At 51.0% G+C, this 26,867-nt stretch overlaps 1 protein-coding gene across 1 annotated transcript in view; it reads right to left on the minus strand.

The window, feature by feature from the left end:
- SUSD4 (sushi domain containing 4) overlaps positions 1-21,546 on the minus strand; it is an 87,138-nt gene extending 65,592 nt beyond the window's left edge. Inside the window, exons 1-2 of the mRNA XM_024576128.4 lie at positions 21,280-21,546; positions 20,495-20,680 (exon numbers count right to left, since the gene is read on the minus strand). Coding sequence (XP_024431896.2) covers positions 20,495-20,645 — 151 coding nt within the window. The 5' untranslated portion in view covers positions 20,646-20,680; positions 21,280-21,546. The remainder of the gene's footprint in view (positions 1-20,494; positions 20,681-21,279) is intronic.
- Between the last annotated feature and the right edge of the window lie 5,321 nt (positions 21,547-26,867).

The following is a 26,867-nucleotide window of genomic DNA, read 5'->3' on the forward strand; positions in this document are numbered from 1 at the left end:
TGTACAAGAACCGTGGCAATGCTGGGCCTGCCTGGGACTCGTTCTCCTGGGTGTTCATCACCCTACCTGCCCCCCCCACCCCCGCTCTATCACGGGAACCCGAAACACAGAGCCAGATGCCTGTCTGGGTGCTTGGCAGGCCACAGGCGCTGCTGCAATTAGCAAGCTGGATCATGATTCAGCATCAGACGCAGGCGGCCTCCGCTGGAGCATAGCGGACAGCTTAAAAATAGCCGAGCTGCGGCTGCATGTCGCCAGCCCAGGCTCCCCGCGAGGCAGGGCAGCTGCCACCAGCAGAGCCTACAGAGGGTCCCACCGCCCACCCTCCAGGGCCGCCTTCCAGCTGTGACAGCCGCATGGGAAGCTAAAAGGGCAAATCCATCAAGCTCCCCAGGCAGAACACCCAGCTTGGAAGCGCCGGTGGTCCCTGGATCCACTGATGAGGCACCCAAGTGCCTGTGGGTCCAGATCTTGTTTCAAATATACAAATAGACAATGCACATTCCTCCCCTGCGGCCCAAATACCGACAACTGTGTGCGCACCCACACCCATAGGGGGTGCTCCCAACACCTCCCTGCCTGCTTAATGGCCAGCAAGGGGGCCACTCAGAGCAAGTATCTTGGTCCAGTGGAAAGAGGTGGGACTTTGTGTTTGGAGAAGCCTGGGCTCAAACCCATGTCAACCACCTGCCTCCTGCTGGCCCATCACGACCCTTCTCTGTCTCGGCCAAATTCTGTCATTTCTCAGGGCCTCACGCTGGTGTAAATCAGAGCTAACGAGTACTAATTCGCTGGTCATGTGAAAGGTAAATGAGGTAACATGCAATGCCTCCAGATGGATGCCCAGCATAAGTGACCTTGACGTAGCAACACCTGCATCTTATTGCTTCTCCAGAGTCACGGCTGAGGTGGACCATAGTCTTAGCAAAACCAGGGTCCAGAGGACAGAGCAGGGGGGGGGGGGGTACGAGGGGCACACAGAGAGTCCTCGGTATCCTGCTATTGGTCTAGTTTTCATTCCAGTCGTGTTCTCTGGGCCTGTGATATTTTCTAGATGAAACAGCAGTATCCTCGGGGCTGATGTTTTCTTTAGAAATCTTCTACCCAATAACCCAAAGGAGATTTAAAATAACAAAGAGGTTTGCCATTATTCAGAGAACACTAGTATTGAATAGATGTCACTTGTCCCCAAATTAATCTACAAAATTAGCAAAATGATTCTAAAATGGATCTGGAAGAATAATTTCATGGGACTAGCTGAGAACATGTTGAAAAAGAAGAGTAATAAGTGGGGATTGGCTCTATCAGATTTTTAAAGGAGCAAGGAGTGATATTGTGAGGCAAACGCATAGGGAGAGACATCAAATCAATGGAATATAACAGAAGGTCCAGAAACAGACCCAAATATCTCAATGATGTTAGTATATTATGAAGGTGATACTTCAAAACAGCAGAAATGAACGGCTCAGTAAATAGTATTGGTACAACCTGCTAGGCATTGAGATGAAAATAAACTATATCCCTACTTCTTCCAAGACACAGGAATGAATTTCCAGATTGAGTAAAAGTTTAAATATAATAAACTATCAAAAGATAGGTGGATGTTGAAATAACCTTGGGCTGGCAAAGAACATTCTAAGCATGACACCACATGGGAAAAACCATAGAGGGAAACAAAGGTCGATAGAATTATCATAAAAGCGTTTAAAGGCAAATGGAAATGGCAGGAACAATGATTGTGATGTATGTAAGAGGGTGAATATTGGAGAGAGGGGAGAGATGTTAAGAATTAATAGAAAGATTGACAAAGAACATGAACCAATGATTCAAAACAAAAACTGCCAATGGCGACTAAAGACAAGAGGCTTTCTTCATTCCAGCCACACTGGTCTTCTTTTGGTTCTTGACCGTCCCGTGCTACCTCCTGCCACAGGATCTTTGCACAGGCGGTTCCCTCTGCTGGGAACACCTTCTCCCTTGACCTTCACCTATGAAAGCCGTTCGACTCTCTGCTCAAAGCCGACCTCCCCAGCACAGGCTAAGCCAGGTTCCCCTCCTGCTGTGTCGTACCCTGCATGGCACTCTTTCTAGCTTGCACTTACACATCTACTTTTGTCATTCTCAGGCCGTCCCCTCCCCGGGAACGAACTGCCTCTGTTTTTTCCGGACCATCGTAGGTGCGCTGCAAGGGTTAAATAAATTATGGGATGCACATAAAATGGAGCACTATCCAGTCAGTGAAAGCGATGTCACAAAAGATGAACTGTTAAAAGAGTATAAAAGATATCACCATGTATCGTTAAGTAACAAAAACAGGTCGCAAAATAATGTCTATAGTACCATTTTGGGGGAAAATGTATGTACATACATCACATTTTTAACAGAGGGCTAGTGTGACATTTATTTTCAATTTTGCTTATCCAAATTTTCTTTAAAAATTCAATATATATATTATATAATTTTTTAAGGAAGGGGAAATGATTAAAACTAGTGATGGTTTTCTACTCTAACCAATGGAGTCCTTGTGTGATTTCACCATGAAAATTACCGTGGGTGCCCCTTTCCACAGATTCCCCCTTCCCCACGTCTTCGTCTTTATTTCCACCCAGAAAGAACGAGAACACAGCCCGGCTCCAAGGCACCCGGTAGGACTCTGTTTAGCTGCCTCTAAGCCCCAGATTCTAAGCCCCTTCAGAAAATAAAAACTAAATGGATGAGCACCCCACATTTTAAGAAAACCTTCGATTTCCACAAAGTAGGCAGACTCCCAAGAACAGTGCAAATGGAATGTAAGTCACAACTTTTTGGAAATCTGTCTACGCTCTGCCTGGAGGACCATGTCTACTCCACGCCTACCTATGCGGACAGCTGACCACCTAGTAAAAGGGAAGAAGGGCATGCGCAGTTTTCGATACTGCAAGGCAAAGATCACACACACGGCACTTCAGAGAGGTGGGCGCAGTGCATGTGTTCAGCATGCACTGGGTACGAGATACGAGATCCAGGCAGGCAAAAGTGTTGCCGTCAGAGGTCAGGGCGGAGTGGACAGGGGACCCAGCTTCTCCCGTGAGGGGCTCACACCACTGAAAGTAGGTGAGAGTTCAGGCACCCCACTTGCCTGGCGTTCTTAACACAGTAAGGCAGTGCTGACATCGCGCTTCCTGGAGAATAAAACTGGCCGGCTTATTTGTAAGAAAGGAAAGAGCCAGGCTACACTTCATACACCGGAGAAATTGCTTTTAAGAACTGTTACGGCTGAGAAAAGCTTCCCCTTGAAGAGCCACCAAGGACAGGGCCCCTGTTCCTTATCTGTGTGAGCTCCGTACCTGAGGTTTCAACACAGAAAAATGCATGGCCCACCTCCAGACCCCGAGGCCCTGGTTTAATCAGGATGGACAGCTCCCATCCAAGGCAGGGCCATGCTCCCCTTCCACGGGCTCCGAGACAAAGCAGGCCTATGTGGGGTCCAGGAGGGGTCCCCCAAGGGCTCAAGGAAGGCAGGCAGATTGCTTCCTTGAGTCCGTCTGGACAAGTTTCCTGAGTTTCGAACACTTAGCACTATTTATTCTGTTCAAGGCTAGGAGTTTGGGGGGCTAGAAAGAAGATGGATTCTGCAGAAATACTCATGTCTTCCTGCCTGCCCTCTCTCTCCTCTCATTTGTAACTTCTCATCTATCCATCTCTTTCTCTTTCCCCCATAGTTTGTTTCTTTTTTAATGGAGGAAAAAAAAAAGATGATACCAGTCATTTGCTACTAGGTACCCATAGACACAGCTTCTAGTACTCACTGTAAAAAAAAAAATCGGATGTTGTGGGGAGGCCCGCTGACATTGATGGGGCACTCACAAACCATCGTGAGAAAGCTGTCCCCAAAGTCACCAATGCATTCTTCACACAGGGACTGCTTTCAGTGCCCATGCCCCCTCTGCAGAGTCTCGTACCATTGACCATCCCCGTCCCTAAACCCTCTTGTCCCTGAGGTCCGCAGCCATGCACTACCCTGACTCCCCATCAATCTCTCTGAACCGTCGCTTGGTCTCCTGTGAGGAGACTGAGGCACAGAGGGGTTCAAGGACATGTTCAAGATCACAGCTTATCAGAGCTGGGATTCAAAGCCAGGCCTCAGGACCCTCCCTCTTCCCCCAGCACCCCGCCCCTGTCCCTCAGGCTTCTCTCTAGACTGCTGAACACATTGTTAAGTACTGCTTCCCGCATCCGCATTTATAACCCCAACTTCTCTCACTCCATCCTGTTCTCAAATGCCTGCTGGGCAATTCCACCTGCATGTCAACATTTAAATTATCTTAAGACCAAGCTCATCATCTTCCTAAAATAAGCTTTCTTCACGACGTCTCCATTATAGCTAACAGTCCCGCCCTTCCCTTTGACACACACGCTGGAGACCTCTGGCTGCCATTTCTTCTAGGTCTTCCCCTCTGTTCTCTTGAATTCACCACCTTCCCTCCCCTCCCATTGCTGCTGCCTGTCTCTCATCTGGACCCTGAGCACCCCTCACCTGGAACACCTCCTCCTGGTTTCCTGCCTCCACCTCCCCTCAGGGCACCCTGTCCCCGACCACAGCCAGACTAACCCCCAGAGCAGATTTCTCGCCCTCGGTCCATGGACATCTGGGGTGGGATACTTCCCTGTTGGGGGGCGCCCTGGGCATTATCAGATGGTCAGCAGCAATCCTGGCCTCTAGAAGCTGGTAGCACACACCCTTCCCCCTCCCCCCACCCTGCCCCCAGTCAAGACAACCCAAACTGTCTCCAGGTATTGCCGAAGGTCCTGGGAGGGGCAGAGTTGCCCAGCTGGGGCCGTGGCCCTAACGCCTGGCTCAACCACATTGCTCCCACGGGCACTCCCAGGGGCTCGCCAGTGACTCCCTTCTAAGGAAGAAAACAGTTTTCAAGACATTAGAAAATGCTATTTCCTATTTATGATTTTCCTTCACTTGAGGTTTTGGGCTTCGCCACCTTCGGGCTAGGGTTCAAGGGGTTCTGGGGAAAGAGTCCAACAAGGAGAAACAGGCAGGGCTGCAGACAAATTCATCCGGGGTCTGGCATTGGGGTCTCTGGTGGCAGTGAGTCAGGGACTCAGTGGCAGAGAGCCAGGCTCCCACGCCAGGTGGCTTAGATGGAGACCCCAGCCCCAGCACTTCCGAATTCCAGGACCTTGGGTCTATCCTTTAATCTCTGCTTGCCTGAAAATGAGGATTAAAACAGTACCTAACGCATAGGGTTAAATGAGTTAATATGTGCAAAGCACTTGAAAAGTGCCTGGCATAAAGCAATAATTGATAAATCTTAGCCATGAGTATTACCATTATTATTAATATTATTACTGCACATGTCGCCTCACTGCCTGTGTGTCTACAAAACATGCGTTCAGGTCAGGCCCCCGTGAGGCTCTCCCTGGCAGGGAGCAGACGCCGTGCTCACCCACGGCAACGCCCTTGGCCACACTCTTTCTGCTGAAACCCCCTCTGCCCCCTTTCTTCCTGTTCAATTGGACATCCTTTGCAAGGCCTAACTGGAATGACTTCTCTGTTACCAAGCACGCTGGACTCAGCTTCTTCAAGCTGGACTCCACAATGCTCTGATTATGCCCTCAACACAGACTTCCCTCTGTCACCATTACAGGTGACAGAATTATTTCCCAACTAAACACATCTCGACCCCTAAGGGCAAGGGTCCTATCGTAGACATCACTCTCCGGAACCTGCAACAGTGCCCTTCACATAGTAAGTACTTTGTAATTCCAACTGGAATGCAAAAATGAAGTAATTCGTCTAAGCCACTGTTTTATCATACTGTGCTTTCTTATCTGAGACAAGCATATATTTTGGTAAGATTTCATCTACCCACTTTAAGAGAGCGGGGAAGGGAGGGAGAAAGAGAAGGAGAGAAACATCAATGTGAGAGGAACATCGACTGGTTGCCTCTCATACACACCCCAATCTTACCCCAACCGGGGACCAACCCTACAACCTAGGTGTGTGCCCTGACCAGAGATTAACACTCCAACCAAGCCACACTGGTCAGGGCCTGAGACCAGCATTCTCAGGCATATAAACATTTGACCTCCACTGTGCTGAGCTGGACTGATCATCTGGCTGACACAGACTTGTAAAGGTTTTCTAATTTTCAGTTCTTAGTGACAAGGTCTTAAGCATGACAAATACCATTTCTCCGCCTTTTCTTTTTTTTTTTTTTGTATGTTAACTGGTGAATTCATATTCTCACACAGATCATTAATTGCTTCATGGTACTTTTGCTGCCAGGTCAGCTTTGGCGGGTGTCACTGCCATAAGGCAGAGGAAGACCTCACAGTGGATGCTCGCCAGCGAGCGTGGCGTCCCCAGCGTGACGTCCTTCGAGCCTGGGCTCCAGAGGTTTGCTGTGAGGGAGCCTGACTCGGGAATGGCAGTTCACGCCATACAGCCTCCCCGCAACAACAGGCTCCCAGCCCCCCACAGACCACACTGCCAGATCTGTGAGTTGGAGCCTCTGTTCCCTGGGGACAATGTCGCCCAGTGGGAGGCTGTCAGCAGTCTTGTGGCTGTCATCAGAAAGGAACCTGTCCCACTGGCCACGGACCAGCCCGGGGAGGGAGAGTCAGGCTCACCAGAAGATAAGGAGACAGAGGCAGGGACAAACAGTGACCTTCCCGGGGCTGGGGGAGTGAAGTCTGAAAACAACAGCATATTCAAATTCTCCAAAAAAGTGCAAGGCTTATCTGAGCGTCCCCTCGAACTACAAATGTACTTGAAGGAAATGAAAAGACGTACTTAGCAGCTCGTAAGCACATGAAATACATTGTCCAAGACACAGATGGGGAAAGGACCTATTCAAGAAGGGCTAAATGACTTTATGGAAGCAAGATTCAGAGAAAGGAAGAATAATAGAAGCGATAAACTGGCATGCATTGAGCTTGTGTTCTGGGCCAGGCCTTGTTCTAAGTGCTTTTTCCATGTATCATCTCATTTAACCCAATTTACCCCCGAAAGGTGGAGCCTGTTGTTACAACCCCCAGTTGTCCGAAGGATGGCGAATGATGTTCCAGAAACGTCCCACCAGAGAGGAGGGGTCCCCGTCTCAGCTCTGCCACTCCCGGGCCTGCCTGCCCACACCACTGACAAAACCAGCCTAATTCTACTAGCCCAAAGCCCAGACTGGGCAGACCAGAGATCTAAACAACAGGAACATGTATTATGTTTCTACTACCCAGTGTGGCAAAAATGAAACCCCAAAACAACAACAACAACAACAAAAAACCCAGCTTTTTTCACGTGCGCTGAAACCATCAGCTTACACCCCTGGAAACACGGGCCCCATCCCAGCTGTGCGGTCTCTCCCGCCTCAACGTGTCGTCACAGCCCGGGGAAGTGCAGGCACAACCGACACAAAAGCGCCGCTCCCACCTGCACACGAGACTATTCCTCATTCTGCCCACCCTTTCAGGGGGGAAAATAAAGATGGATATCTTCCACACACCATTTTCGGTAATAGCGCAGGCTCTGGGGTCCTGCCTATCCCTCAGCTCAGACTCGCCTAGCCTGCCTGAGCCAGGGCCTCGCACGTAATAAAGGCTCAGTGATGTTGAATAAATCCTGCCTCTTCTGTATCTACTTATTTTTTAAATATTTATAGAGAGCTCACTTAATAGAGAGGTGGTGGTGGTGGTGTTTTTTTTTATGCGCAGCGTTGGCAACTGCCAGGGAGGGTGAAGAGTTAAATTAAAGGGGCAGCTCTCTGATGGCCTTGGGGTCAGATGAATTTGTCAACCACCCTGTCCACCTTTCTGCTTTATCCTCTCTTTCCCCAGTCCCCCTTGAACCTCAGCGCACAGGTGTTTAGGCCCAAAACTTCAAGAGAAAGGCCATCAGAAACAGGACAAATGATTTCCCACGCCTCCGTCTCTGCAGGACCTCAGTCAGTGGCTAAGCCGCAGACACACTCCAAGCAGTTGGTTCTGAGCCTGTGAATTTTTTTTTTGAACCCTTTCTGTGTAATGAACCTATCTGAGAGCCGGTTGAAAGCTGTAGACCCCCTTCAGAGAAATGCATACATAAGTCTGCATGCGTGTTCAAGGGTGGGGGGGGGGGGCCCATAGACCTCCCCCCACCAAAGGAGGCTGGTCCATGGCACAAGGCTAAGCACTCCCAGGACATGGAGGGGCAGAGATGGTCGGCAAAGAGAGGGAGACCCCAGCACCTTCTGTGCCGAGGCCGCCGCTTTAATGAAAAGGGCTGCCGATCTCAGAACACAAGCGCCTTAGAATGGCCCCACAACCACACCTGGACTCACCAATCATTTGGGCTCTCCACTTATTTCAGCTTCAAATATCATCAAAGGAAGTAAAAAAAAAAAGGAACAAAGGAAACGTTTTGATTAGAAGAGAAGAAATTGTGCCCTAAGAGAGAAATCTGGAATGACTTCAAAATGCAATCGGAGATAACCTCCTATTACGGTAGATATTAGCCAGTCACTTTTCCACAGACTAACTCCACGTAATAATTCAATATTTACCTGACCTGAACCAGGGGCAGGCCCACTGGGTGGCCTGGGGAGCCACTTGCAATTGATTTTTTTAGTGGCCCGCAGCTGTAATCGAATAATGGGAGAGTCTAGCAGTAGGTTGATTAGGTTAGAACAAACAGTATGGCCCTGTATTTGGGCAACTCTGCAAACAGGAGCTTCCAGATCACCTCTGCACCCAGCCAGCAGTGTCTACAGAACAGTCTGTGTCCAGCCTACCTTAGGAAAAGTTCGGTCACTGTCTCAACAAAAGGCAGAAAGAGGTAAGGGAATGGCTTGCAAACTCCCGCCCTCCTCCCTGCCCCCTCACCACACACAGGCAAGTTCCTGTGGCTACACCTTTGCTCATATTGCTTCTTCCTCCCTTTCTTCACCTCACTGCCACTCATCCTTCAGAATGCAGCTCTGCTTTCACCTCTTCCTGGAAGCCTTCCCTGATCTCCCCTGGCTCAGGTAAGAGCTCCGGGTCCCTTTTCATCAGAATTAACATTCATCTTACTTTAGCATCTACTAAGGACTGAATCTGCCCCCAACATTCATATGTTAAAGCCCCAACCCCTGATGTGAGTATATGGGCACAGGGCCTGTAAGGAGGTAACTAAGGTTAAAGGGAGTCATAAACGGGCAGTCCTAAGTCAACCTGACTGGTATCCTTATAAAAAGAAACCCCAGCGCGCTCCCTCTCCTTCCCCCTCTCCCTCCACTCACGCACACCCAGCAAGGAAAGGCCACGTGAGGACACAGCTAGAGGGCAGCCGTCTGCAGTAGCCAATGCTGCTGGCACCTTGATCTTGGACTTCCAGCCTCCAGAACTGTGAGCAAATACATTTCTGTTGTTTAAGTCCCCCAGGCTACGGTACTTTGTCACGGCCACCCAAGTGCACGGATAACACACATCGACACAGAGACCCAGGATCCTCGAAGCCTGGGGTATATCGTACCCCTATTTCTAGTCTCAGTACCTACTTAACACAATCCTTGCACACCGGAAGGGCTTTGTACATTCCTGCTGAGTAAGCACAAGAGCGGATGATGGAAGATAAGGGGCTGAGAGTCCTGCCCACTTCCTCACCCTAACTTAGGAGCTCAAAGCCACATCTGAACCCTTGCAGGTCACAGTAGTGCAAATGGAGCCCCTCCAGGTGCTTCACTCAGCAGGGGAGGGGCAAGGTTCAAGGCAGAGGCAGATGTCAATGCTGCCCTTGTCCTTCCCGCCATTTATGTGGCTGTTGCTGCCACCTGACCCAGACGTCAGATGCACGAGGGAAGGGAGACTTTAGTAATAATCAGACACTCAACTCAACGGTATCTTATTCATAGTCGCGAGTCTCGGCCACTGAACTGGCTGCAGAGCCCACTAACCCACTGGCCGCACTCTGGGGGTGGGCTTGGTGCCCTCCCTCTAGAAACAACATCCACTGTGGAGGTCTGACCTTAGGGTTACCGCCGTCCCAGCATGTGCGTTAGTTAGTAGACATGTTTCCTGAGTATCTAGAACAGGCACAGCACGGTCAGCTTAAAAAAGAGATGGCTCAGCTGTGGGTCCTACCTTCCAGGAGCTTCTGTAAGTAAAAACAAGACAAATGGTAATGATGAAGAGAATGAGGAGACTGACAGTCAACTCTTATTCAAGTTCACTGCGTGCCGGGCACTGTTCTGTGCGCTCTCCGCAGGCGAACCTGCTGGATCTGCACAACAGTTCTATGGAGTGGGTGTTGTCCCCATTTTCCAGATGACAAAACTGAGGCAGAGACAGATTAAGTGGTTTGCCCCACGCTGTGGAGCTCGGATTCAATTCTGGGGGACGTGTCTCCAGACCCTTGTTCTCAGTGGCCACCCTGACGTGCCCTGTGGGTGACAGAGGCCTTTTTCCTCCTTTTTGGAACAAGGCTGCACTGGGTGCAGGGGTTCCATGGGCTGGTGAAAGGTTCTGAGGAGGCACCGCGTGGAAAGCAGGCGCAGGCTCCGGGGTGGCTTGCTCAGCCAGCTCCCCTCAGTCCCCACCCTGTCCAGGCAGATCCTGTGAAGGAGCTAAGAGGCTTCGCATCAACGTCCTGGCCCAGACTGTCCCCGTGGCCCTCCCCAGATTGCAGTGTTCTGAGAATTCTCTGAGCTGGGGGAGCCAGGGGCCACCCACGAGGTCACAGAAAGAGTGGACGTGAGATGGAAGCTGTTTCTTAAGGGACAGGAAGGCTCTGTGATGGTAGAAAGGGGACGAGGAGACTGCAGGCCCAGCTGTGTGAAGGCCAGCTGGAGGGACCCACCCAGCACCTTAGGGCCAAGCGAAGGAGTAGGTGCAGCAGGTGTGATTTGAATTTTGCCCCCTGCCCCTGTCTTTCTAGGTCAACAGACCATCCTTAGTGCGGCAGGTTCTGGAACTCGTAGTGAACGTGTGGCCACCTGGCCCTTCCGCTGTAGGAGAACAACTGTGTGTGCCCATCTTAACCCAGGAACAGCGCTGGAAACGTAGAGCTTGAATGTAAATCGAAGGCCCCACGAGAAACGCGCTCGGTACAACCTCTTGCATTTCCGTGGAAGTCAGCTTCTGCTACATCACCAAGAACATGACCCAGTTTAGCAGCAACATCAACACAGCAGGTACCAGAGAAAATGCCAACTATTAGAAGGCCAAGGCACGTAGGAGGTGAGATGAACACAAGCCATGTCGCAAAGTGGAGGTAGAGACCAGTCACCAGCTCTGCTGTGGATGAAAGCCGCTGGTAACCATGCTGCAAGCAGGAAACTGAGAGAGAACAATCTTAACAGCAGATTCACGGGAATCTGCCCTTGAACGGGGCCGTGATTCACCCAAGGCACAAAGGCCACTGCTACAGAGACAGGGCAGGTTCATGCCCAGTTTTAGATCCTCTGTGTGTTTAGGGAGCCCCCCAGAGAATTGGGTCCTCCTTCATCTGGCAATGACAAAGGGCAGAATCTCTGCACCCTCATTACTATGTAAATGAAGTCTGCAGAGGCAGACTGGGGTGGCGGGGGTGGAATGTCCAGCTACCTCACAAAACCATGCAAGAACCTCTTCTGTTCACTCAAAGCCTGATGATCAGGTCTTATTTTAAGGACCCCTTCCCCAAATCAGACCCCGATATTCCAGGAGCCCACATGTGGCAAAGAACTGGAAGACAGGGGCCCAAAAGAGGCTGCAGTGGGGTGCCCTGAGCTGGCTGGCAGGCTGCTTCCCTAAAGGGCTCGGAGGCCAGAACACAGACAGAGGAATGCCAGGCATCCCAGCCAAAGATGAGGAATCCCAAGATCTCCAGCCCACAGAGTCCCAAAAGCGGCATCCCACCTGCAGAGCTATAAAGAGATTCCAAGAATTAGAGACAGCCGGCAGCTGGAGGTGAAGGGAGGTACCCAACCTGGATAAAGCACTTAGTGATGCTCCAGATCTAAATGCGGCTCCTCCATTCATCCCACCATCCTATCTGGGGCTGAAGATGCTGGCCCACTGTGCCCAGATGCTCCCAGCAGCAAAAAAGCCACGCAGGGTAAGGGGGAGGCATAGAGGGACACAGAGCACCCGACTCCCTCATTGGCCCTCTGAAGCACCTGTAATGAATCGCTCGCCTGCCTCACATGTTCAGTTTCTCCACCCCGCACCCGACCCCAAGGCTTCTGTGAGCCCACAAAAGGTACTGACTGGGCTTGGGCCAGCAGATATTGAGAGGTCCCTCTTCACTGCACAAGCATCTTCTCCATCCCCAGACAAGACTATTCACCGAACACACCGGGGAGCAGGGACGGAGCACAGATTGGCACATCCCATTTTGCAGCAGAAGGGCCCCTCCGGCTGCCTGACATCCTGTCCACACAAAATGAGCTTTCACGGGTGGGGACCTGTACGTGGGGAGGCGTTCGCCCGCTGCGCAGGGCATTCCTGAGCCTCCCTGCTGACTTAGGGAAGCAAAGGGCAAAAATGGCCCCAGGTGCCGCGTGGAGACAGGTGTCCTTCCAGACCTGCAATCACAGTTGTTTTGTATTTATCAAACGCCTGGTCTCCTGACCCTGCCTCCTCCACCCGCGCACATCCCGCCCCCTGGGAAGTGCAGAGGAACAGCCCTGTTACTCCTGATTTTCAGATGGAGAAACCAAAGCTTGGAGAGGTTAAGTGACTTGCTGCAGAGGTGACAGAGCTAGTCACGGGGTGGGGGGAGGGGGACAGAGGGATCACTCTCTGACAATTGCGCCTTTGAAGAATCACCGACAGCTCGAGAAGATGAATCTTTGAAGGGCTGGACGGCAGGGCTGCCAAAGGCCTGTGCAGGAAGGACAGGCACGGGAAGCAGTGAGCCCCTACGACGTCCCAGCGCCCCAGGCGTGTGGAAGGGGCCACAGCAGGGAGGAAGCCCTCCAGCCACCGTCATTACGGCTCTTGCCCAGGGTCCCCTCTGCTCAACATCCCCAGAAGGGAAATACCCGAAGCCTCCCATGAACTCCAGTTCTCCCAATGAAGGCTGGACAAGATTCTGACTCTTCTCAGTCAAGTCTCAAACACCTCTATGCAGATCCACCACCCTCCCAGCCGCAGCCTTGCCCCTTCCTGGCCTTGCTCTCCTCTGGGTCCAGTTGATGTGGGTATCCTGAGCTCAAAGTACTCACACCACCCTAATAATAATGGAAGAATGAATCTCCCGCCCCCAAATCAGAATGGGCAAAGGACAGCCAGGATCAACTTCTCTTGTCGTCGTATTTTTGCCAGTACTGATTGATTATCAGCACAATGGCCCGTCCTCCTGACTGGCTTCTCTTCCCCATGTTTAAACGTGTGCGTTTCCTGAGCTTCACCCCCAAACCCTCTCCTTGACTCATTGTACCTCTCTTCCTGGGAAAGCCCCACCCACCTGTAGCCCCAGCAACCCCTCTATGTAGAGGGCACACCAATCTGTCTCCAGGACAACGGTGCCCGAATGAATGTCCTACAGGCCATGCAAGTCTCCTCCTTCAAAAGGAACTCATTGGCCTCCCTCCAAGTGACCACTGCCGGGGCTCCTCGAACCACTCTTCCTCCACCCGCGCTTCCTCCAGCCCCTCATCCCGCCAGCTGTCCAGCTCTGGCCTCCTTTTAATGTGCATTTACTCCTCTCTGTTAACCCCCACCCCGGTCATGTCCCTCCCGGGCCAACGCAAGAGTTTCCTACCTGGCCCCCAGTAGAATCTAAGTTCCCCAAGGGCGGGGCTTTGGTTTTTGTTCCTGGACCCCCCACTTAGTCCAGGTGGACGCCCAATGAAATCACTAATGAGTAAGGGCCTCTCAATCTCGCCTCCATCTTCCACGGTGCTAAAAAATTCTTTTCCAAAAGGAAGGTCCCATGATGCCAGACCCCTGCAGACCGTTTTGTAGGCTCCCGGCCGAGTGCAGTGTAACCTTCACACACCTGGGCCCGGTGCGTAGCCACCATGTGAGTCCCACCGGCCCGTCCTGTCTCTTCTCGTCCCAAAGTCTTTGCCCTTTTCTAAGGCTGCACTGAGCTAGTCCTGGTCTCCAGTACTCATCCTTGCTCATTCTGAACCTCCGCTTATGCTCTCCTCTCTCCTGACAAAAGCACCTCTCCCCACCTGCTCTGCCTGGAAAATGATTTTCTCACTCAGGACTAAGGGAGGGAGGTTAGGGGGGTGGGTGAAAAAGGTGAAGGGATTGAGAAGTACAGACTGGCTGTTACGGAACAGTCCTGGGGATGCAAAGTGCAGCATGGGGAGTGTGGTCGATAATACGCTAATACCTGTGTATGGTGCCAGATGGGGGCAGGATTTATCGGGATGATCACTCCGTAAGTTATGGAACATCTAGTCACTGGGGTGAACACCTGACGCTAATAGAACAATGTATCAATATGTCAACTACAACTGAAAAGGAAGAATGATTTAAACACGGGGATGAAAAAGACTCAGCTCAGATGTCACCCTCGTAGGCCGCTGCAGGACCTATGATACCATGTCAAGACAGAGAGTCCTACGGGGCTACGGGGACCAAGGATCGGTGACCACCTAATGATCTCAATCCCGCACATCCATCTCAGCCTGTTCCATGGGGCCTCACGATGCCTTTGTCGTGTTATATCCTTCCAGGGCAAAGGAAGCTGTTGGTAAGCTTCCCCAGCACGGTGAAAAGAGCAAGCGTTCCCTACCAGTTCGTGGGTGACGATGTTGGTACCTCAACTTACTACACTTTCCCCTCTTCACGTGTTTGATTCTCGCAACCACCATGCGAGGCAGGCAGTGCAACGTTCTTCCCATTTCACAGATGGTGAGGATAAAACCGAGGCAGAAGTTAGGGTACGACCACGCAGCCAGTTGGGGCCACGTGTACTTCCTACTGGACATGACTACACCTCTCTGGCTCTTTGCCTCAAGCAACTAAAATACATCTTACTCTAAGTCATTATAACAAACAAAGGAGCAGCTCCCACCTACAAAACAATGGTGTAAACAGAAAGGCAACAGCAAAAAAAAAAAAAAAGGTACCCCCACTGCCAAAGGGAAAAATCAGGGCACACCCTTGAAAGGCCACGTAGCAATTCAGAACTGGATTGTTCTATACCGAAGGAACTACAGGCCTCTAAAAAGCCTATTTCCCCATTCTGTCTGTGTATAATTTAAACACAGAGGTGGCTCCAGTCAGCCATTGGGTATCTGCTGTCATCCTATGGCTTAAATTTGCAGATGCATCCCCCAAAAGAAGCTGTTAGAATGCATCCTTGGATGGGATTCTAACACTGAGACTCAGAGTTAACAGAAGCAGTCTAATAGAATAATCGAGAGCCTGACACAGGATTAATCCTCCAAACCTATCAGATGTCCACTGACCAAGCAGGGCCTGTTGTTTCTTGCCTGGAGAGAATTAGAATCTTCTGCGGTTAAGCGTTCAGGGAGGTCCTACATACTGAGAATCTGAATTTGGGAACCAGCTAGATTGCACCAAAGTTGTACACGCACAGATTTTATAGAATCCACTGCAAGAATGGATTTCGTCTCTTTCTTAAAAGAACCTCCCTGTTACTGGTTCTCCCAATTCAATCACTTATACCTTTGATAAATCCAATCAGACCAAAGAAATAAGGTATTTTTGGATTTTGTTACTTGGAGAAAAGGGAATATAGCCCATGAGTGGCCCTCATTGTGTAGCCTGGCGCCCACACGGGTAATTCCAGGAGATTAAAGTCACCAATGTCAAACAGAAACATGAGACAGCCAGGTCAAACCTTTATTCCCCAAAACAAACCTTACTCATCCTCTCTTGAAGAGCTCAGCTTAATGGGATAAGGATGAAATGATCCTTGATCAAGTTTACGGAGCTCTGCAACCCCTCCCACTTCTAAGAATCAAGGTCTGGGGACTAGGCTTCATTCCACAGGTTCACACGTGTGTGGGCCGCAGCCCCTGCCCCCCTGGGGCCTGACCGTGCCTTCACTCTGGAGTCGGGCAATAGGAGCAACAGAGGCTTCTCCACCACAGTGCGCCCAAGTTCACTGTCAGTCCCAAAAAACGTCAAGAATCGTCTTGTACTTCTCTAATGTCCCCAGTTTACCTTGTTTAAAATTAATAAAGCAATTACAATCCTCTCAATTAAAAAGCTATTTTACATGCACTTTCAACTCTAGTGTATGAGCAACTCACTTAATTATTTCTATCTGTTTTTCTTTTTGAGTGGGTAATTTCTTCTGTCTTAGAGTAGCACAGGATTCTTTTTCTTAAAGGAGAGGAAATTGGGCCAAAATTTCCCCTAGAACTTAGCATCTTAGGCTCATACCATCAAACCCTGGACAGCAGAGTAAGCAACTCTTATGGACCATCTTCTCCAATTGTTACTTCAAAGGCAACCTTTTTGATGGACCTTGAGGGTATTATGCTAAACAAATGAAGTAAGGCAGACAGAGAAAGACAAATACCACATTTCACTTATATGTGGAATCTAAAAAACAACATAAACAAGCAAAACAGAAACAAACTCATAGATACAGAGAACAAATTGGTGGTCACCAGATGGGAGCGGAGTTGGAGGGGCTGGGTGGAAAAGGGAAAGGGGCTGAGAAGTACAAATTGCTAGTTATAAAAATAACCATGGGCAATGTCAAGTACAGCACAGGGTATACAGTCAATGATACTGCCATAACTATGCATGGTGTCAGATGGGTACCAGGCTTATCAGGGTGACCGCTTTGTAAGGTACACAAATGTCTCAGCACTAGGTTGTACCCCTGAAACTGACATAATATTGTGTGGCAACTGTAATTGAAAAGTGAGTAAAATTCTTTTTTTTTAAGTGAAACCTTTGAGGTGCTCCAACCACCGCCCTCTACCTCAGAGCTCATCCTAAGCACGGCCTCTTCTCGGGAGCCTTTCCTAACTTTTCCTCCAGCCACATGAAGTGGCCTCAAGTGCCACGACACTCTTGCACTTTGTCACCACCCATGTTCATTCCTTTCTAAATGGCGTGGCAGTAATTTGGGGACTTTTTTCTTGCTGTCAACCAGCACTGAGCACCTTCTACGTGTCCAACACTGTCCTGGGTGCCTGGGACACAAAAATGAAGGAAAGCAGGTTCCTGGCCTTTGGGGGGCTCATGGTCTGGTGGATGAGACAACGCTAGGAAGGAGGGTTATACCCAGCGCAGTGGGAGCCCAGGTGAGGGGAGAATTCAGTGACCAGGGATCTGTTATTAAACAGATTAGGGCATTTGTGGTGGGTCTTGAAGAGACGTTTGTTCATTGGGCAAAAAATAAAGAAAGGTTCTTCCAGGTAAAAGGAATATCAGAAACCTCTGTGCTTGGAAGAGTGGGGACAGGCACTCGATACGCCTTGAGGGAGCGAAGCAAAAGCCCAGGTCACTACAGCGTTGTCTCGGCCCCTCCTTACCACCACTCTCGGCATTTACAGAGAGAGCACCTACGGGATTTTTATCCCTCCCACCCACCCCGCAAGTTAGGCAGCATTATCCGCATTTCATGGGGCTTTCAAAGGCCCCAAAGCTCTCAGGGAGCAGCGCTGGGCCTGGGTCCCTGAGAACATAGGGATGCGCTAAAAAGCCCATCTTCAAGGACCCGTCTATAGAGCAAACTCTTACTTTTTTTCCCCTATGCCCAAACTCCCCCAAATATCACCTCTGCAAACAGGGACTGAGATGGAGGAAGAGAGAATCAGCCAAGCCAGGCTCCACGCGGATTCTGGAAACAGCAGGGACCTGTGTCTCCCAATCAACCTGATTGTTAGTTCTCTCAGGGTATTTGGTCTTAGTGGCCCCAAGTGAAGGCTGTTTTTCCTAATTTACAAAAGACAACCTGGGAAGAGCCACCCCATTGTCACCTGAGGCCAATCCAGGCTCCTGAAAGCTCCCCCAGGGCTCAAAGAACTGAACTGAATCTCTGGCATTGGAGGACAAAGCATTTCATCTTTGATAAGAGTCCTTTTCCCCCTCTTTTCTTCATCTGATCATTTTCTCAATTTCTCCCTTTCTAGTTCAGGTTTTTTCTGTCATACTTGTATCGGGCACATGCTTTTCTCCTCCCAGCTGAGGCTATTAGAGCTTGCTATTGTGGCGTTCCTTTTCCATTGAAAGCAATCAAAAATGAAAATCCACATTTCAGAGCAGCGTCTATTAAATATGCACCTTTTATTGTCAATAAAGTAGAAGCAAGCACTCTCGGAAGGCTGACTTTCAGCTCTGTGTATCACCTGAAGATTAGATTCTGGGGAACACCTGCCCCCTCCCAACCCATCTGCATCTGGGTGCCGAAGAGGGATGGCCAAACTCTCATGTCGGACTGACTTATTTTAAGGAACACCTTGGCTTTGGTCTACCGAGCTCCTAACAAAGTGTGGTCCTTGGACCAGGCACAAGGACAGCACTTGTGAGCTGGTTGGAAATGCAGACTCTCAGGCCCCAGCCCCCACCAGCTAAACCAGAATCTGCCTTTTAGCAACATCCCAAGCTGATTCCTATGTACAGTCAAATTTTAGAAGCACAGATCGAGAACTAAGGTGAATTTCCTTCTATTCCCATCCTGGACCCCCACCATCTGGGTTTCTTCCCTAAGAAAGACATCTTTGAACAGTGAACTCCACAGAACATTCCTACCACCCTTCCCCACCCAAACTGTTTATTCGCAAAGGAATTCTGAAATAATAAGTGTTCTTCCAGAAATCAGACCCTAGGTCTGAGGGAGTTCAAGATGAAACCGTTTGAGTACCTGAAAAGGGAGACCTCTAACACTGAGAGGGGACAGGCAACCCTTCTTCCCAGCTTCGTCCTCAAGGCTCTGGATCTTTTTGCCTGACATCGCCTCCCCTCGGAAGAATCATCCAAGACGTGTTGGTGGGTGACTAATGTGAGACTGAGGGGGCTGCGCTGCGCCCTGAGATCCCGGAGCAAGTGGCAGAACCAAGAACAGAGCCTCCAAGTTTGGGCTGTGCCCAGACCTCACACCTCCAATAATGACCCTCAGAATGTATGTGGATGGCCACTGATTAATCTGTTACCTCCACGGAGAAAACACCAACAGGAGGGGAGACCATGTGGACCTGGTTTGGGGGAATGGAAGCTAGACGGAAGGCAAGAGGAGAGAAGGGGGAAGGAAATGAGTCATCCCTGCTCAGTGCCGCCCTGCCCACCTGTGCAGCTAACGTCCAGGGCCCGGCAGAGGCTCTGACCAGAGCCCCACACAGGTGCTGTCTTGGCATTGTATTTGACTTTGCCCTCTCTGAAGAGGGAACCTGTCTTACAGTTCCATAAAAATAAGAGCACCAAAGAAGATACGTCTTGGGGGGGGGGGGGAATGAAACCAAAACCCAAAACAGGACCCCCCTCCAAAGCAAGTGTCTTCTCACAATTCTGCCAGGTGCCTTTTCCATCCCTAAGGGGGAGGCCTGAGTTACTGACGGCTCTGTGCTGAAGTCCCAACTTGGTATTACCCTCCCCCACTTTTGCTAATTTTTCATTCATTTTTTTTTCCATCTTCACCTTGGAATTCTCCGAAACAGCAATATCTTAATGCACTAAAATGGTTTATGCATATCAATCAATACCTGTTTTTCCACCAATCATAACTTATTTCTATATGAACGGTATCTCAGCTCTGGAACGTGGTTCTGTCTTGTCAACATGGACACATCAGCAAGCTCTCACAGAAAACATGGAAAGGACAGTAGTGATGGGCAGCGGTGGACAGGGGAGGCAGAGACATTCTTAGGCTCTGAAATGCAGGCGGGACCTTGATCTCCCCCTCTCCCCCCAAGCTGAGTATGTTACAGGGTAGTCGCCCATGGGGTCTGAGGTTAACCTGCACCCCAGCCAACTTCCACTTCATACAAAAGCACTGGACTTGGCTCCCCCTGTAACTCAGGCCTGGAAAAGCCAAGCAATCCTCCAGAAACGCATCTGAAAAAAAACCTCTGGATCCCCTCCCCACCCCCAACACGCACCGACATGCCTGCACATGCCACCTCCCAAGGAAAGAGAAAGTTAACTTTCAAGTAAACCTGTCCTGCAGCTGGCCGGCCTTGTTCTCAGACCCTGCGCATTCACAAAGGGGGCTCTTGCAACTGAAACCTACCCTGTGTCTGCGGAGGGCATAGACCAGGGGTCCACATGATCCGCAAATCAATCTCTCTCTATCTCTCTCTCTCTCTCTCTCTCTCTCTCTCTCTCTGCCAAAGTGAGATAATAGGCTAGCCTTATTGTCTTTCCTTCAGAGAAGCCAGGCTAGGCAGCTGATGGGAAGCTCCAGACAGAAGACGGGGGTGAGAAGCTGTGCAGGCTCCAGAGGAATTTTGAGGGAACTCCAGCAGCTTAGAAAAAGGATGGTCTTAGGCTAGGACACAGGGGCTCCTCCGGTTCTCGGGTACCCCAGAAGACTGGGTGCACGGGGGAGTGGCAGGGCTGTCCTGCCAGCCAGCCTCCCCCTCCCTGCCGTCGTGGTCCCCCTGGTCACAGCAGAGTCACTCACCGCCTGTGAGCTGTGCAGGGCCGAAGCACAGGGCCAGCTGAAACCACAGGATCACGGCCAAGAGTCTCTGGGGGGACTGAGGCTGCTGCTGCTGCTGCTGCTGCTGTTCTAGAAATCCATCTCCATGGCTCGGGTTCATTCCATAATACATCTTTCATCCACAGAGGGCATCCGGCTTGCAAGAGTCTGCAACCAGGAACGAACACGACAATACCCCTGGCTGCCTAGGCTCCGGGGGCCACGCTTCCGCTCCTCAGCCATGGGACTCCGGGATGGGGGGCGGGGGTTGGAGCTCGGCTTCCCCAGCTCTAGGCTCTATCCCCGGGCCTCACCCACCCCCTTTCCCACGGCGAGATCCCCCCAGCGCGGGTACACTGAGTAACAGCCGCGGCGGGATGCTGCGCGTGCGGGAAGGGATGGAGGAGGGGAGGGAGGGCCGGGGGTAGCGCACGTTGGCTCTGCGCCGGTCCCCGGGATCCAGCGGCTGTGACCATGAGGGGAAAGTCTAAAGCCTTCCAGTGTCTCCGGGCCGAAAAAGCACTTTTTCCTGGGCCTAGACAGGTCACTCTTAGGAATCTCACATGTGGCACCCGATCCCCCAGGATACTTCTCTGGTTTACCCCAGGATGAGGAGGAGTCCCATTGCCCGGTCCCCAATGAAATTGCCCTGCGCCGTCAAAAAAAAATCCTTCCCCGGGGGGGCAGAACCGGGCACCAACTCCCCCTCCCGGGCCTGCGCGCGCCTCCCCGGGATGCAAAGCCCCTTCAGGGGCTCTGGGTCTTACCTGTGGGTCTCATGCAAGCAGCTTCCTTCCCTCCTCCGCCGCCTCCCCCCGCCAGTCTCACCCGCATCTGTGCGCGACCTCTGCTGCCGCCGCTGCGCGAGCCAGAGAGACTGGAAGCCTCGGCGGCGGGGCTCCGGCTCCCCCCGCCCGCGCTCTCCCTCCCCTGGCTCCGGGAGCCGCTGGGTGCGGGGTGTTGGGGGAGGACCGCAGCCCGGCCGCGCGCCCCCGAGGAGGCGCCCGCGCTCCCGCTACCTGAGCTCGGGAGCGCGCGGCGGCGGCGGCGCGGAAGGAGGGAGGTGGCAGGGGCGGAGCGGAGGCGCGCGGCGGCCGCCAGGGAAGGGAACCGGAGCCGGCGGGGAGTGGGAAGGGGCCGCCGCCTCCGCGACCAATCGGAAGCCTGCGCGCTTGCACCTGTCGGGGCGCGAAGTGCTGGCGACCTCCCTCCCACACGCGCGGGCCGGGGCGACCCCTCCCTGGCGCAGGACCGCGATCCCAGCCTGGGCTGAGCGACAGCCGGGTGCCCGCTGCGGCCTCCATGCGGAGTCTAGTGCCCCCAGCGCCCGCGGCGCAGCGTGGGAGAGCGCTCTGCTTTAGGCTGCTGCCGCGGCCGTGGCGCCAAACCACGGGACGCGAGTGTGCGGCCGGGCTGGTCCCTGTGCCCTGACCCTCACCAGCCAGTGCGTGGGGAGGAGGGTGGCGGGTGCGGCCGATGCTACAGTCTATTTTCCAGCGTTGTTGACTGTAGCCCTCCCCCCCACCCCAGAGCCGAGGTTCTGCTGTCCCCTCGGACGCCGAAGGACACTCGTCCGCCTCCCCAACTCCTTAGCTATTGGACTTTCTGCAAACCGCTGGCGTCCTGCGTGAGGACTCTTTAGCCGGTCGTGGGGATGCACCCGTCCCTCCGTCCCTCCGCCCCTCCGCCCCGCTGCGCTCTCGGGTGGTCCGGCGTAGAGCGATCTGTGCTGCTGCTGCAGAGATTTCGCTGCGGGAACGGGGCCTCTCTGGGGACAGCAATGGGAACCCAAGGGGATCTAGGGTGTTCGTTCTCCCAGCCCCCAGCGGAGCGAGCTCGCCCCTTGGGTGATGTCTCTGTGCCGTTTCCGGTGCCCCGCGCTCGCCCCGTAGCGGGTGAGGTTCTGAATTTCCCACTGGCTCTGGCCGCCCGCGGTCCAGCCAGAGCAGTTAAGGGAAGTGTGCAAACGAGGTGATAGGGGCAGGCAGCACTTCAGAACCAGAGGCACCCCATCATTCTGGAGCAGTTTGCTGCTATTAATATACCGTGTTTCTGATACCGCCACCAAAGCATCCCTTGTCTCTCCCGGCTTCCCCCAAATCTCACAAACCGATGGTAGTCTGGAAATTACGGGGTCCGCTTTACTGGGTCCACTTATACTGGGATTAATTTCAACAAATTCTTTCAGGACAGATTAACTTCTGGTAGCTAAATCAAACTCAGCATTTTTATTTAGATTTATTTTTGCTTTGTAAGATTAGAGGTGGCAGTTCTGCACAGAATCACTTTACAATTTTGACTAACACGAGTCCGTTCCTGCGTAAAGCCTGTACGTCAGGGCTCTGGAGTGTTAGTTGGGGACTCTCCCACGTTTCCAAGGTCCTATGACTGACCTTCACAATTTGAATATTTATTTCATTTACTTTCTCAGCAAATTTTGTAAAGCTTTTCTGATAGCCATCAAATCAACGGAGCTCAGAGTATCTGTGGATCACGCACATGGTTTTCAATCCTAAGTAATACAGGGGCCAGGGGAGGCTCTGAAGAGGGGGGGTTGTCAGATCTCAGAGACCAGGATGACTTGAGGGGGAGGGGAAAAAAAACAGGATGCAGAGATGATATCAAGATTCCGAGTCTAGGAGACCAAGCTGTAAATTGTTAATAAAAATAGGGAACACAATTGAAAAAGACATTTTATGATGATAGTTATGAATGGGATGTTGAATTTGAGTAGCTGGAGGGAAATCCATCTGGGAATATCCAGCAGGCATTTGGAAATTGAAACTTAGGTATTTTGCAGAGGGGTCAGAGCGGGAAAAGTGGGCCCATGCATCACCCGAGGCTGTCCCTTAAAGTCACAGAATAGATGCGCTTGCCTGGGGAGTGCACAGGGAAAAGGGAAGAGGCCCTGGACAGAAATTTGGGGCACTGCACTGTAAGAAAAGGAAGGGGGTGGGGAGAGGAAGGCCAGTCAGTAAAAAGAAGGAAGAACAAAGATATTCACACAGCTTCCCAGCCCCTCTGCGCAGAACCCAATCAGTAGGCCTGGGGTGGGGTCTGGGAACATACCATCTAAAGAGCATACCCCTTCCCTCATCTGCTGAAGCCTGACAGGTCACCCCAAAGCTCAGCATCTTAAGTCAGCAACATCGCCGGTCTCCTGGCTTCTGTAAATCGAGACCCTGGGGTGGCTTAGCTGGGTGGCTTTGGCTGGGCAGCTCCTGAGGTTGAGGCAAGTCGTCTGCCAGGCTTCAGACATCTGAAGACTTCCTTGGGCTGGAGGATCTCCGTCTAAGGTGACCGTCTTCATCCCATGGCAGCCAGCTCCCCCTAGGGTGGGGGGTCCAAGAGAGAAAGGCGGAGGCCGCCATGCCTCCTCTGACCCAGCCTCAGGAGTCACATCGGCTATTTCTTCAGAACCCTACTGGTTACACAGCTGAGTCCTGTTCACTGTGAGAGGAGGGGGCAAGGGAAACAAATCGTGGGTGCACAAGGCAACTTCGAAGCCGACTACCTATATCCCTACAGTCCTGGAGTTCTTTTTTTTTAGATAGGTATAATTTTTAAAAGTTTGTTGATTTTAGAGAGAGAGGAAGGGGAAGAGAGAGAGAGAGAGGGAGAGAGGAACATCAGTGTGAGAGAAAGACATCAACTGGTTGCCTCCCATATGCTCCCAGACTGGGGACCGAACCTGCAACCCAGCCATGTGCCCTGATTGGGAATCGAACCCCCAACCTTTTGGTGTACAGGACGACACCCCAACCAACTGAGCCATGCTGGTCAGGGAACACCTGGACCTCTATTTGTGCAAGTAGCTCTGAGAAGAGTGAAGGGAAGAGGAGAGGAGAGGGGAGGGGAGGGGAGGAGAAATAAATTCCAATAGAAAGTGGACCTCAATGCCAAACAGGACAGAGAAATGAAGACGAGGCTGAGAAGAGGCCAATAGATCTGGCTTCTGGGATATCAGTTTTGGCCTTCTCCACTATAAAGGAACACTACTAGAGAAACAACTTTTTTATGCAACTTGGGGTAAGAGATATACAGGGTCCAGCAGAAGGAACCCCTGCTCGAGTGTGGTTAGTAGGGCAATAATAGGGGTGTAATAATTCATAGTTTTAATTTGAACATTTCACCTAAAATGTCCTAGGGTATGCTTGAGAGTGATATTGTTATGTTACAGAATTACATGCTTATGATTTTGTAATAAAAAAGGAGCGTTATTTGTGCCAGACCCTGCATTTTACTTCACCGCCTGGTATGTAATTTTCTCATACTCCATATATAGAATGTTCATTTCAAATCTTCACATAGCCCCCCCCCACACCCACTGGAGCCCTGCACCGCCCCCATACCACCAAGGAGAGAGCCTGGTGCGCCACGGGCGCTGTGAGCGGACAGTGGAGGATTTCACCCGGTGCGGGGTCAGAGAAGTCTTCTTCCCTTAGGTCGAGCCTTGAAGACAGAGCACCATCCCATGTGGTCACAGACACAGACGCCCACGGTTGCCAAGCTCCTCCTCCAGCCCCCTGTGGGGGTGGCTTTGAGTGAAAAGAACGCTCTGAGATGCCCACTGAAAATCTTTCCACAGTATGTTAAGCCTGTGGAGGCTGGAATTTGAGTGGGCTGAGGGCGCTCACCCTGCTGACACACCAGCGGAAGAGCCACGGCCACCCTGCGTCACTGCGCACGCGGAGCCAGCGGTCACTGCACACCCTCCGTCACCAGACCGTTGTGGACCTGTCTCCCCTCTCTGGCACCTTCCCGAAAAACAAATCTCCTTGGATGTTAAAGACTCCAGACTCAATTGTAGCAGAACAGAAAAAAAAAAAAAAAAAAAAAAAAACACAGAACTTCTAAAAACTCACACTTTTTTTTAAGTTTCAGCAAAACACCTTCTTCTAAAAAAAAATCTAATATCTATGTTATGTTGTGAATGATGAAGAAATAACTCCAAAGGAGATCAACTATTCAGTGCAATCGTTTTCTCAAGTTTCCATTGGGAACCTTCTTCTTATGTTTAACATTACAAACTACTTGTGATAAAATTTCAAAAAACCACCAACTTCATTGCGCAGTTTGGTGTTTCTCTGTCACTGTCGAGTGATCCCGTAATCGCATCTGGCTATCTCCTGGTAGAAGTGAGCTCACCTTCAGCTCTGAAAGCACTTGTTTTGAGTCCTTCCTTTCTTCCAAAGAAGCGGTTAATTACCACCTCCAGACCTGAATGGCATTAAGGTTACAAAGGTGGAAAAACACCGGAGTCTTAAGATGCAACCACACTAGAAATACTCTGGATCCTCTCCTGCTCCGCAGTCCACACACGATTTTTGTCTGGCTGGAATTATTTGCAACGCTAGCTCCCAAGACCATGCATGGAGAGGCTGGGGTGAGTGAGGCGGGATTCCATCCTGGCTCCACTGCCCATTTGATCTGGGGATTCCCTCCCTGACCCTCCGGAAAGGACAATCCCCACTTTGCCTTCTTGTGATGGGGGTCACATACAAAGCACTTGGAGCAACGCTCCTCCACGTGCTCCGAGTGTGTCAGCCACCGTTTTGACACACAGGGGCTGTCATGCACATGGAATATTTGCATTGTGGGTAAATGATGGTTTCCATGGGAACTTAACTTTCATATTTCCCAGGCTCTTATCCCCCCCTATTTTCTGCTTTTCTAAAAAAGAAGCTTATAATCTACCATTTTCATCCTTAGCTCTGTATTAACATACGTTTTTCATTTACTGCCCAGAGTGTTTACATAGGATTTTTTTTTTTTTTTACTGTTCTGTGGGTCTGTTACTTTTGAGGAGTCCCTGTCGCTCACAGGCATCAGGAGAAGGGGCCCTGTTCTGTTCTGTCTTCTCAGACACTGTTACTTGGCAGCGTCCATCTTCCTGGGTAGTACGGAAGAAGTAAAAGTGGGGCATGAAAGCACTGAATCCCCACGAAACTCGACTGTAAAGCTGAATTTCAAAAATCGATCATTTACCCTACCACCCAGGCCCTGAGAAATAAAAAGCCTTCTGACCCAAATATAATCGTCTTAGAAAAGGACGATTTCAAAGCAATACATTTACGTGAAATAAAAAACACCTAGATGCTGAAAGCTGTCACAACCCCTCAGTTACCTGCCGCAGTGCAAGCCAATGGAAACACACCATGACATAAGTCACATACACATGTGACTTGAAGTTTACCAGTAGCACCATTAAAACAAGCAACATGTGAAGCTAATGTTGATAATTTATTTTATTGAGCCCCTTGCATTCAAAGTACCATCTCCACACATAACCAATGTAAAAAATGTGCTGAAACATTTTCTTTTTTTTCCTTAGTAAGTTTGGAAATCCAGCGTG

The sequence above is a fragment of the Desmodus rotundus genome, chromosome 10 (genome assembly GCF_022682495.2).
Source record: "Desmodus rotundus isolate HL8 chromosome 10, HLdesRot8A.1, whole genome shotgun sequence".
In the NCBI taxonomy this organism is placed as follows: domain Eukaryota; kingdom Metazoa; phylum Chordata; class Mammalia; order Chiroptera; family Phyllostomidae; genus Desmodus; species Desmodus rotundus.